Consider the following 13546-nt stretch of genomic DNA (forward strand, 5'->3'; position numbering starts at 1 on the left):
CACCCCTCTTCTGCACTTGCGGTTCCGTCGTGGACAATGGACCTGGGAGTGGGGTGGGGGATCCCAAAGGGTCCAGTGAGGCCCTCCACACCTGCAGTCCAACTCATGGGAGGGTAGAAGCTTGGGGAAGACTCCTCCCTTCCCAGAGGGGCTTGCCGACTGGACCCCTGCGTTGGGAGAGGAGGGCAGGAGCCTCAGAAAACGGGCCCTGCCCCCTAGCGCTCTCCCCTGCCCTCTACAGGAAGGAGCTGCCCATACCCACTCGTGGGGGGGAGGGGACAGAGTGTTTTTTATACGTGTGTGTATATATATTTTAAGCTCTGAGCTGTCAACGAGATGTTTCCTACCAAAAAAAAAAAAAAAAAAAAAAAAAAAAAAGAACTTTCATCAGAAACCATGATCACATTTCCCTAGAAACCTCTTAACTTTGGGCAGATGGTCAAGAACCTGAAGTTGCCTCCCACGCATAACTTACATCAAAATTATTGAGTGCGTATGCCAGTTCTCCTCCTCCCCCACCCTGGTGCTGGGAAGCATCGTCTGATGCAGTGGCTTGGGCTGCATTGGAAATGCCTGTGACTGCTTGCTGCAGCTGCTTATAGATCAGGTCTCTGTTAGCCTTATAGGCTGCAACATCCGGGTGCTGTAGGCATGCCTGGGATGCGGTATAGAGGATTGGAACATTTTTCTGCAGGATTCCTCTGGCTGCAGCCATCTGATCACGATGGCCCACATCTTTCAGTTCCTGTAAAACAAGAAATTGCAACAGTCTTTATGTGAGTTCTAGTCATAAAAAAATTTGTCAGTAAATTCTGAAAAGTGAGAAATTCTACTAATTAGACAACAGTTGCATGAATGTCTGGCTTCATAACAAAGGAGGTAGCATGGATTAGTAGGTAAGAATTCAAACATTTCAAAATCACCCAGACCCGGGCTTGAATCTCCAGCTCTATTTTTTCCTATTGTGATCTTATATAAAATTCCCACACTAAAGGCATCCGGCTGGCTCAGTGTAGAGCACATGACTTTTGATCTCTGGGTTTTAAGTTCAAGCCCCATGCTGGATGTAGAGATTACTTAAAAATAAAAATCTCTTAAAAATAAAAAATAAAAATAGAAATCTCTTTAAAATCACCATACTCGGTTTAACCTGCTATAAAAAAGGAGCAATACACTTCCACTTCTTCCATTGTCCGGAGGATCAAATGGGATAATGCATGTAAAGCACCTAACAGAGCACTAACTAAAAAAACAAAACATAAAACTGACTAGCATCTTCATTACAACTACATAAAAACATATGTACCAGGGCGCCTGGGTGGCTCAGTGGATTAGGCTGCTGCCTTCGGCTCAAGTCATGATCTCAGGGTCCTGGGATCGAGCCCCGCATCGGGCTCTCTGCTCTGCAGGGAGCCTGCTTCCTCCTCTCTCTCTGCCTGCCTCTCTGCCTACTTGTGATCTCTCTCTGTCTACTTGTGATCTCTCTCTGTCAAATAAATAAATAAAATCTTTAAAAAAAAACAAAAAAACATATGTACCTATTTCAACCGAATTAGAAAAACCATACAGACACATTTAAACAGAGTTAAGATTTCGTTTGAGGATTTTTTTATTAAGTTATAAAAATTCATTATAAGAGTTCTGCAAAATTGGGATGGGATACCACAGGTGTACATGAACTACAACCTACAAGGATATAGTACGCTACTCTCTCAAGTACACAACTCTGCACCCCCTTCCCTCCATTCCCCTATCCCAAAGATGGCCTTGGGACATAGGTTATTAATACATAAAGCTGAGGCTCAGGTGCTCCATGAGTTTTATCCAAAAGGTTTTCATTTCATTGTAATATTCCATGTACATGTAGTCTTAAGTGAAACTGTCCTTTCTCAATTTCCTCATAATTGTCTTTCTTTCTCAATTTCCCCATAATTATATTCCATAGTTTAAAAAAACTGAGGTTCCTGGCATGATTTCCAATACTGACATCTACTTGGTAGGCTGAATGGATGCACCAAGTGTCAAATTTAAGTGATACCAAGTAAGTGACAAATAAGATGGGAAGAGGTATTTCTGGTGTCCCACTGTTACTGCAAGTAACAACAATGGGGGGACACTTAAGTCTTTAGTAAATGTGGATGACCCCCCAAAGAGAAATAGAAGTGGTAACTCTGACCACCAGATCTGCTCTATTTTATGTGTGAACTTGGAACATCAATGTTAATTGTGCCAACTAAATCCTACAATACAAATTTAAACATCTTTAAAAAGAGTATTACATGTGTAAACAGTAAGAGAAAATTAACTAAGAAAGGCCAAAGTCAATAACTCAATTTGAAGCCATTTAATAATAGTTCATCTTTTTAGAGGAGCTCCTAATTAAGCATTAGACACACCTAACCGGCTTCTTTTTTCTGATACTTCATCTAACTATATATTTTCGGTTTGCATCTTCATTCAAACCTTGTATAATATGATAGCTTACTTTTCCTCCTAGAATCCTTTTCTCATTTGGAATCTGAATTTGCAAGTAATAGCTCACAGCACTCCAAATGCCCCGTAGCACAGTACATTAGGCTAAATATTCAGAAAACAGGACCCTAAGGATTTAGAGAATCAGTGATCATTTCCAGACTCAAGCTATGACAGAGAGGGCTAAGGCTAACCATTACATTTAAACAGATGGTGCGTATGCTCTGTGTGGCATTTTCTAAATGTCTTGCTCTCCACCACCACCTCAGGGGCTTAAAATCTTCTAGGGAGGCATTTGCCTCTAAGTACATATATTGTCCTCTGTTTTATAAGACGCTTTGCAAATAGCTTTAGAATTCTTCCTTAAGTATCTATAACCTAAATCAGTATAGTTTCTTATAAAGGTTACTAAAGAAATTTCTGGTCACCTAAAGCTAATAGGTGCCACAATAGCTATACAACACCTGACTTTCCCTAAGTCACTGCTTTGTCTGGTATGAGAAATTCTACCTTTCTAAAAACTAAACTAGAAACAGGATCTCACAGATCTAGAGAACTGATGATCATCTCAAGACTCAAGCTGTGACAAGGGGAAAAGTCTACCCATTATGCTTAAGCAGCTGGTGCACGCGTTGTGTGTGGCATTTTCTACACGTTCTGCTCTCACCAAAATTTATGTCTGACAGACTCCTATTTACGAAGTATGGGGCATATATTTCAACCTATGACGAACATAACAACTAAATATCATTTGTCCTAACTGCTAAACTCTTCTGCTTTTTCTCTTGAGAATGTTTGCCATAACAAAGAAACTAGATTTTATTAAGTAAACATAGGGAAAATGGGCACCATCACAAGGCAGCACTTTATTTACTATCAGAAGAATAATAATCATTAAGTATTATCTCCCAAATATGCAGTAGTGATAAGTAATCCGGGCTGGTGAAAAAATGAGCTATTGAGGAAATTAATAGATTATTTATGAAGCTAGAGTCCCTTAATCCACCTTAGCCTTCATGACCCCCAAACTGTAACAATGCAATTGTATGTTAAGCAATCTATAGCACTCTCTCCAACCCAAAACTAGAAAATCGAGTAAAAAAGTTTCCTCTCATTTCCCTCTTAACAATATAAAGTTGTAGCCATGTGATCAAATATATTCTCTTGGATTCAAACAAAAATACTTAAACAAAAGATCCAGCCAGGGGAGCCTGAGTGGCAGAGTCAGTAGAGCAACTGGCTCTTCGTTTCAGCTCAGGTCATGATCTCAGGGTTGTAAGATCAAGCCCTGAGTGAGGCCCCATGCTCAGCACAGAGTCTGCTTGAGATTCTCTCTCCCTCTCACTCTGCCCTTCCTGTTCATGCCCTCTCTCTCTGAAATATAAATCTTAAAAAAAAAAAAAAAAAAAAAAAAAAGGGACCATAGGCAAACCCAGCCAGTCCTGATTATTTACACTTAAAACACATTACTATCTATTACCACGGTGTCTGTTCAGGTTTTCAGAAAAAGAAATCATGAGGGACACCTGCCTGTGTGGCTCAGTGGGTTAAGCATCTGCCTTCAGCTCGCATCATGACCCCAGGGTCCTGGGATTAAACGCCACATAAGATCCCTACTCAGTAGACAGCCTGCTTCTCCCTCTGCCTACTACTCCCCCTACTTGTGTGCACTCTCTGACAAATAAATAAAATCTTTAAAAATAAATAAATAAATAGAAAGAAAGAGAGAGAGAGAGAGAGAGAGAAAGAAATCATGAAACTCGGAGTTCATTAGGTTTTTGGCAAATATCTCAACAAGCTCTATGTACCTGGGTGGGTGGAATATAAACATCATAGTATTCCATCTGAAGCAGACTGAGGAAACAGAGTTGACCACAGGAGGCACAGGCAGTCCTCCTCACAAGAAGTAATGCCGGCCCATCCTCACCTCTGCCATCTATTTTACCCTTACACTCAAAGAAGAGCCTGTAGCCTCATGGAAATCCAACACTCCTAGTGAGCAAATTATACTCCAGCCCAAGAAAATAACAGATTAGGACCAAACTTAGAACCCCATTCCAGGGTGGATCTGCAGTATAGCCAAACAGCTTATTCACTTGTTCATTAAATATTTAGTGAACACTACCATATCCAAACAATGTTCTAGGCACTAGGGATTATAACAGCAATTTAAACAGACAAAATCCCTGCCCCTGGGGCCTGGGTTTAAAACCTGGCTCCACCTTACTAGATGAATGACCTTGCCAAATTATTTAATCTCCCTGCACTACAGTTCTTTCATCTACAAAAATGAGTATCTGATCAATTATAGATCTACCTTATATTGTTTTGTAAAGATTAAATGAGTTTGTATTCACAAAAGGTTTGTAACAGTGTTTAGCACATAGAAAACACCTTTTTAGAGTTAATCATTATTATTTTCAGCAACATCCTCACCACCCCCACCACCATACCATGCACCAGAAAAACCTTAAGGAGAAACAGATAAATTCCAAAGAGGTTGCAGACCTTATGAGGCTTAGCATTTCCTCAACGGGTGGTTGCTGATTAAATGATACAAGGGAGGCTAAAGAAGCCAGTATATACATCACACCCAAATACTGTTCTTGAGGAAATACCCCTTTTCTGGACTAGGGGCTGTCTGCAAAGATTAAGAGCCTGAATGAGAAGGTAAATTAATACATGCCATGCCTGAGAAAAGAAGAAAAAGTTAAAGGTGAAAATAGTCAAGGGGGGCTAAGCATACAGCAGTATAGGAATTCTGCCAGACACACACACTGTGAAAAAATGTTGCCAGTTACTGAAGGAGACCAGTGGGCAATTCTAAAAGGGAGAATGAAGTTTCCACCAGGTTGGGAACTTAGGATCAAATGGCTGTTTAATTCCCAAAGAAAGCACTAGTTTATAGGAATACACACCAAGACCCATGTCCTACAAAAGACTAGTTTATGATTAGGAGTCACAAAGGAGCCCACAGCCGGCCTATTCAGTGGATTCTACTGCAGAGGGTTAAGGCTAAAAGTTTAAGAATTAGGCCCAAGGAACACTATAAATGACCAGGACATGCTACAAACCCAAGATAAACTTTAAAATGGAAACATGCATCAATTAAGATACCAGCAGAAAACAAAATAAGAGTAACTCAAACATGGTTCAAGGACTATGCTAAAAAGATATGAAGAGAGCACCTGGGTGGCTCAGTTGGTTAACCGTCAGCCTTCAGCTCAGGTCATGATCCCAGGGTCCTGGGACCAAGACCCTCGTCCGGCTCCCTGCTCAGCAGGCTCCCTGCTCCCTTTCCCACTTCCCCTGCTTATGTCCCCTCTCGCTATCTCTGTCAAAATACATAAATAAAACCTTAAAAAAAATAAAAACATAAAAAGTACAGAGAAAGTACATGGAAACCACAAGGCTGATAACAGCACTTAGGCCTAATGAGACAGAGAGGCAGCAGTTACCAGAAACCAGGCAGCAGGGTGTATGGAGAATACCACCTGAAAGGGGCTCTGACTTTTAGCCACCATGATCATTAAGCAGGATGGTGAGCCAGGGGAATAAATCCCCAGCCTCACCCTTCTATCCCCTCTGATCTCCTGCTGATGTTCCCACTGGCCAAACCCAATCAGGACCTAGAGGGCAGAGGAACCCTAGATGCAGTCCAGACAGATCAGGTTCCTGGGGCAGAGAACAAGATGAACAAGGGTGAAAACGAGATATGGAGGGCAAATATAAGACCGTCCAGTAAGTAGTAACTTCAAGATTTTAATGACATCTTACTTTAGAAATATTTAAAATTTACTGGGTTTTGTTTCGTTTTGTGTTTTAGTACATCAGGGATTATGTTCAAGGAACTCTTCATGTATTCACGGCACACAGAATTAAAAAGTCAGGCACCATTACTTTGTTTTTAATTAACATATAATGTATTATTTGCTTCAGGGGTCTAGGTCTGTGAGTTACCAGTCTTACAGGCACCATTACTTTTGAGTTAAGTTTTTCCCATAGCATACGAAAGTCTGGTGTATCATTATGTTCTATCTCAAGAATATCATCAATTTACTTACTCTACTACTTTGCAAGATAGCCAATATAGTGTCAGTCTAAACATTCTTACTTTCCTCAAATAGTAAGTCTTCATAAACAAAGATTAGACTAAGTTTTAAGACAGGGAGACTGTTGGGCACCTGGGTGGCTCAGTGGGTTAAGCCGCTGTTCGGCTCGGGTCATGATCTCGGGGTCCTGGGATCAAGTCCCGCGTCGGGCTCTCTGCTCAGCAGGGAGCCTGCTTCCCTCTCTCTCTCTCTCTCTGCCTGCCTCTCTATCTACTTGTGATCTCTCTCTGTCAAGTAAATAAATAAGATCCTTAAAAAAAAAAAATTGCTTTAAGACAGGGAGACTGTTCACCAAACTTTATTTTTTAAATATAACTAACATTTATTTCACGTATTCAAATGAGAATTTAAATCATAAACATTAAGCAAAATAAACTATGAGTCTAATTGGGCCAGCATGTCATATTTACAGAATTATACTATTGAACAAGTACTCAGAACTGATCAGGCCCAGCAAAAAGAAAAAACCTACTTGTGATTTATGTGATGAAGACATAGGCCAACACAGGGATAAGTGATAAAAACACACTGAGCCTACAAAAACTAAATAACTTACGCAACACATCAAATCTAGATGTATTATCATGCATAATATTAAGTAATGGATATGTAAAACCAGGATCTCATATGCGCAGATCCAGTCTGATCACAACCTAAGCTTGAAATATGCTTAATAACCTTATGAAATACTTGACGTGCGTTATTTAATCTTCTCAATCAGTGGGGTAAAGTTTTTATACTGGTACAATATAACCAAATGAAAGGTACTAAGAAGACTCCAAAGCTGAGGATCGCCTATATGGGACATTTACAGTACTAACTCCATATTCCCCATGCCTATCAGAACTCTTGTTGGGTGTCCTGTCCTCAAGGAGGATACCTCCCCTAATCTCAGTAGAAGGGAGGTCTTCATGACTCTGAGTCACAAATATAACTGCTTTACTCTCACTAATGATTAATGAAGAATGGGTATGTCACACAATTCAGATTTAGGGCAAATCTGTTAGGGGCTTCTAGATCATTTGCTTATTAAAAAAAAAAAGACATATGGAAGAAACAGTTTTTTTCCTTGCTCGACATAGTGATGTGTACAAATAGCATGCCTAGAGATTCTATAGCCATCCAGTGCCGGGCACACAGAACATAGCAATGCTGGAAAAGGTCAAAACCCTGGATCCTTGAGGACATATAATCTATAACCTTTATCACCTCAAAAATCACACCTAATTTGGGACTTTTAATTGGTGAGAAAATAAATCCCCCACTGTTCAAGCAGTTTTGGAGCTGGGTTTTCTGTGAAATGTAGCATGAAATATCTTAACTGATACAGGTATCACGAACAAGAAAAGAACTGATCTTTTCAGGGCTTTGTGAAAAAGCACAAGCTTGATCAGAACTACAAAGTTTTAAGAAACTGGATGGTGACACGTGTGTCTCCCTTACAGCACACCCACATTCAAAGCACGCTAAGTCCCAAAATTCCAAAGGGCTAGCAAAGCTTGGAAAAATAAGAACAATGATCCACATGCCACACAACACAAATTCATAACACAATGGAAACTACTAAGGATGATTAATAAGAAATACTTAAAAAGTGGCCAAATATGGGGGGGAGAATGGGATTAGTTTCTCATAATCAAGTAATTCCACTAATTTTCAACAGGTTTAAGGTTTTTTAAAAATCTGAAATGAGGGGCGCCTGGGTGGCTCAGTGGGTTAAAGCCTCTGCCTTCGGCTCAGGTCATGATCCCAGGGTCGTAGGACTGAGCCCCGCATCACATCGCATATCACATCGCATCGCATCCGGCTCTCAGCTCAGCAGGGAGCCTGCTTCCTCCTCTCTCTCTGCCTACTTGTGATCTCTGTCAAATAAATAAATAAAAATCTTAAAAAAAAAAAAAAAAGAAAATCTGAAATGAACTCTACCAGCAAATCAAGTTAATCCTTGAAGGCAGATAACAAAAAGACCTTATCACCGCTCCCAACACAACTGCAAACTGCCAAGCTATTTAAAGTAAGATTTTCATGAGAATTAAAATGGAAGCATAACATGAAAGCAACTTAATTACAGGTTTATTAACAATACAATACTAAAAGGATACTTACTTCATAAGTTGAAAGTTTTAATAGAACTATACTGGCAGAGAGAGGTACCGGTACCTTCAGAAAACGTAAGTAAAATCGATTTTTCCTACTAGATACTAATATAAACAACTTTAATATACTCCCAAATCATGACTGTACCTGTTGTCTTTTGGCTGCCATAATGTTCAGTTTATCCACTTCAGGTTTCAGGGCTTTATACTGTATTCCTAAATCTTGTTCAGTGCCAGCATTCCTCAGTTTCAAGATACCTTCTTCCACCTATATAAAACATAACTCTAAATAAGAAAAATTCTAAACAAAACAATTCTGTATGTAAAAAACATCTATACTGGGTGCCTGGGTGGCTCAGTCGTTAAGCGTCTGCCTTCGGCTTAGGTCATGATCTCAGGGTCCTGGGATCAAGGCTCACACTGGACTCCCTGCTTGGTGGGAAGCCTGTTTCTCCCTCTCCCCTTGCTTGTGTTCCCTCTCTCTCTGTGTCTCTGTCAAATAAATAAATAAAATCTTTAAAAAAAAAAAAAGATCTATACTATTTTATTCCTTTTAACTGCTACTCGGATAGCAGTCTCAACTTTCTCTTCAGTTTACATGGCCCTCAAATATATGAGCAAATACTACATGGGAGGATTATACTGATTGTTATCTAAAATGATAGAATTTAACACATCTTGGTTTCTCAACTCTGGAATTCCAGTAAAAGGAAATGCTTAATCACTACTGCAGAGGGAAGGAGTCAAAACATTACCTTTGCTACAAGTTCTTCACTAAAATCAAGACTACACAGGCTCATAGCACAGCCAGTCTGAGGTACACTTTGAGAAGAGCTGAAAATGGAAACTAAAAGAAAACATTCCTGCTCCACTTAGGTAAAACAAGTTCAAAACCAAAACAAACTCTAAGGAATGCTGAATTAACTATGGGCAGCAGCAACCTCACTGTGATGGAAAGAACAAATTATAGACACAGGCTTGTACTTACAACTTTCAGCTGAACAAGTAATTTGTAGACATCTGCCATGTCAGCCAAAATAAGCAGCCGGGTAACAGCAGAGAGCAAAGCTCGAGCTGCCCGAACCATGTTGCCGCGCTTCACAGAAGAGCAGGGATCATCTGCAAACTCTCCTGCAGCAGTCTTCATCAAATCACCTGTTTTACAGCATGAAAAAACAAACCCATCAGGAATGAAGCAAATAACAGGTCTATGTTTAAAAAAATAATGATAATAACTCACACCTTGTATAGTTCATGCACAGAATTTAAGGGTTCTCATTTCTATTGTTTTGCTTGCTTTTGTTTGTTTTGTAACAATCACTTTAAAAAGCACCCTCATGTACTGCTGGTGAAAACACAGTATCTGGAAAGTGATTTTGGTGCTATACATAAAGAGCCTTAAAAACACTCCTTCTCAGGGGGGCACCTGGGTGGCTCACTTGGTTGAGTCTCTGCCTTCAGCTCAGGTCATGATCTCAGGGTCCCAGGATCACGCCCCACTTGGGGCTCCCCGCTCAACAGGGAGTCTGCTTCTCCTGCTCGCTCTCCTTCTGGTCCTCCCCACTTGTACTCTCTCAAATAAATAAAATCTTTTTTAAAAAAAGACACTCCTTTCCTCAAAAGAGCCTTACATGTATCCTAAGGTGTGGGAGGGATTTCAGTGGGAGAAAAAAATGGATCTAATGTGATCTACCCTCACATCCACAGAATGATACAGAAATACAGCAACCATTATGGAAGACCTTCACACTAGAATAACCACCTCAAGAAAGACTTACTGGCATATGAAGACAAAGTTGAGTCAATGACTCATTCATTTTCCTCAGAGTAAAACAATGACAACAGTTCAAATGTACAATATGCACCTAGTTAATTATGTTATATCCTACAATTGACTACTATACAAATATTAACATATATATGAAAAAATGTTAACATTTATGATGAAACGATAAGCATAAAGAAAACAAAACATATATGTAACATGTTTTTTAAAAAGGGGAGAGAAAAGAAGGGAATCCAAAGGCAAGAAACAGTTACACTAGGTTATAATCTGACTCTTTACATTATTCTGCACTTATAAAAACATTTTCTATAATGAAGAGGTATTATATCCATAATTTTAAAAACTACATTAACAACATATATAAAACAGGGGCGCCTGGGTGGCTCAGTGGGTTAAGCCTCTGCCTTCAGCTCAGGTCATGATCTCAGGGTCCTAGGACAGAGTCCCACATCGGGCTCTCTGCTCAGTGGAAAGCCTGCTCCCCCCCTCTCTCTGCCTGCCTTTCTGCCTACTTGTGATTTCTGTCTGTCAAATAAATAAAATCTCTAAATGTATGTATATATATATATATATATATATACACACACACACACACACAATACATTTAGTATAGTTATTAGGAATATCTGAGGTTACATTATACAACCCTAAATTCAAAAATGCTAAAAATTTATTTATAGCATTTCTTAGAAACTTGTAAAATAACTTACACTTTTTGTCATTCATTTCCATTAATTATCATTTTAAGTGCCTATTGCTCCTCTTTTCTTATAGCTGTAAGCAAATTGAGGGCCAGGGCTGTGTGTGTTCCACCAATTATATGGACAGTACCCTATATGGTGACTACAGTAAAGCAATTACTCCTTCCCTTGGCTGAATGTGCCCATTCCAGATTAAAGCCTAAAAGGCCATTCACTCAAGCTCTTCCACTAACATAAAAAAGTACACTTTCAAGAAGCCTAGTGACTTCTGAAGAGTCCTACCAAATTTAGCTACAGCATATGAGCTTAGGAAGAAAAAAGTTAAGTTCAGTCTCAGATGCATATATTAACCAGGCTCCGAAGCACCATATAGTAAGTATTAAGAATAAAGACAAGCTCTGTATATGTAAGGTCAGATATAACTCACAATGAAGAATTTCATAGTTAAAAAATTTTCCCAAACCTAAGGTATAGACATAAAAAGATAAAGATATGTGACAATGATTATATGGATACATAACATTAAAAATGTTATTGTAGGGGTGCCTGGGTGGCTCAGTGGGTTAAAGCCTCTGCCTTCCGCTCAGGTCATGATCCCAGGGTCCTGGGATCGAGCCCCACATCGGGCTCTCTGCTCTGCGGGGAGCCTGCTTCCTCCTCTCTCTCTGCCTGCCTCTCTGCCTACTTGTGATTTCTCTCTGTCAAATAAATAAAATATTTAAAAAAAAAAAAATGTTATTGTAGGGGTGCCTGGGTGGCTCAGTTGGTTAAGCCTCTGCCTTCAGCTCAGGTCATGATCTCAGGGTCCTAGGATCAAGCCCCACACTGGGCTCTCTGCTCAGCAGGGAGCCTGCTTCCCCCTCTCTCTTTGCCTGCCTCTCTGCTTGTGACCCCTCTCTCTGTCGAATAAATAAATTTAAAAATATCTTTTAAAAATAAATAAATAAAAATGTTATTGTAGGATACTTAAATTAGCTCATTCTTTCAACTATTTACTCAACAAATATTTGCGCATCCACTATATATCAAAGTCTGAACTAGGTGTCAATGATAGAGCATACAGGAAACAGCCCATATCCTCATCAAAGTCTAAGGAGGGGGGCCAGCAGACAAGCAAACAATTAAAGGCTGATTAAGACAAAGCGCCTAGGGGCGCCTGGGTGGCTCAGTGGGTTAAGCCACTGCCTTCGGCTCAGGTCATGATCTCAGGGTCCTGGGATGGAGTCCTGCATTGGGCTCTCTGCTTAGCAGGGGGCCTGCTTCCCTCTCTCTCTGCCTGCCTCTCTGCCTACTTGTGATCTCTTTCTGTCAAGTAAATAAATAAAATCTAAAAAAAAAAAAAAAAAGACAAAGCGCCTAAACTCAAAGGGCTCACAAATCAGGTAGTATTACAATGCAATCAGAATTATAATGGCCTTATGGACAAGGTGCTATGGGAAGATGATAGGAAAAACTATTTACTCATGAAGAAGTTGTCTCAAAAGCCTTGTAGAAAAAAAATATGTACCTTAAACAATATTAATATTAAATAAGAGATATTGTCCTTAAACAATAAAAAGAATTTCATCTATGTATTGAGAGCTTAGTATAGACAAAAACCAATCCACTGCTGGGGATACAAAGAATAAGACTATCTCTGTTTTCAAGCAGTTTATAAGAAGACTGATCACACAGAAAAAGAAGAATGTGATCACACAGAAATTATGTGGCATTTTAACACGAGAGCTGTATGAAAGACACAAAAGTACACAGAGCTTCAAAGCAGAAAGCACTAACCAACAATCTGAAGAAGAAGTGAAATGCCAGCAACAGTTTTATGGGAAATATGGTACTCTGAAAGTGACTCCACTCTAAAAGGACAGGAAGAATTTTTGGCATTAGAATTAAGGAAGTTGGGGCACCCGGGTGGCTCAGTGGGTTAGGCCTCTGCCTTCAGCTCAGGTCAAGATCTCAGGGTCCTGGGATGGAGCCACGCATAGGGGCTCTCTGCTCAGCAGGGGGCCAGCTTCCCCCTCTCTCTAGAGCTGCCTGCCTCTCTGCCTACTTGTGATCTCTCTCTCTGTCAAATAAATAAATAATCTTAAAAAAAAAATTAAGGGAGTTAGCATCTCAAGTAAAAGGAACAGCAACATAATAGCATCCAAAATTTATTAAATGTCCACTCTATGGCACTCTATGTATTTTATTTAATCCCTATGAGTCACCTAGAAAGTAGGTAGTACTGGCCCTTCCTTACAAATGAAGACAACTAAAGCTTAGAAAGTTAACCAACTTAATCACAGTTACCTGACAGTGTGGGAGAGCCAGGTTTTGTAATGCCAATGTTATGCTGTTACAACCACTTATCAAGTTGAGATACACAGTAAGAAGGCATATTTG

At 39.8% G+C, this 13546-nt stretch overlaps 1 protein-coding gene across 1 annotated transcript in view; it reads right to left on the bottom strand.

The window, feature by feature from the left end:
• CTNNA1 (catenin alpha 1) overlaps positions 1–13546 on the bottom strand; it is a 190317-nt gene that overhangs the window by 120234 nt on the left and 56537 nt on the right. The window contains exons 4-6 of the mRNA XM_045998668.1: positions 9669–9835; positions 8829–8948; positions 476–745 (exon numbers count right to left, since the gene is read on the bottom strand). Of these exons, the coding sequence (XP_045854624.1) occupies positions 476–745; positions 8829–8948; positions 9669–9835 (557 nt within the window). The remainder of the gene's footprint in view (positions 1–475; positions 746–8828; positions 8949–9668; positions 9836–13546) is intronic.

This window comes from Meles meles, chromosome 3 (genome assembly GCF_922984935.1).
Source record: "Meles meles chromosome 3, mMelMel3.1 paternal haplotype, whole genome shotgun sequence".
Taxonomy (NCBI): Eukaryota; Metazoa; Chordata; class Mammalia; order Carnivora; family Mustelidae; genus Meles; species Meles meles.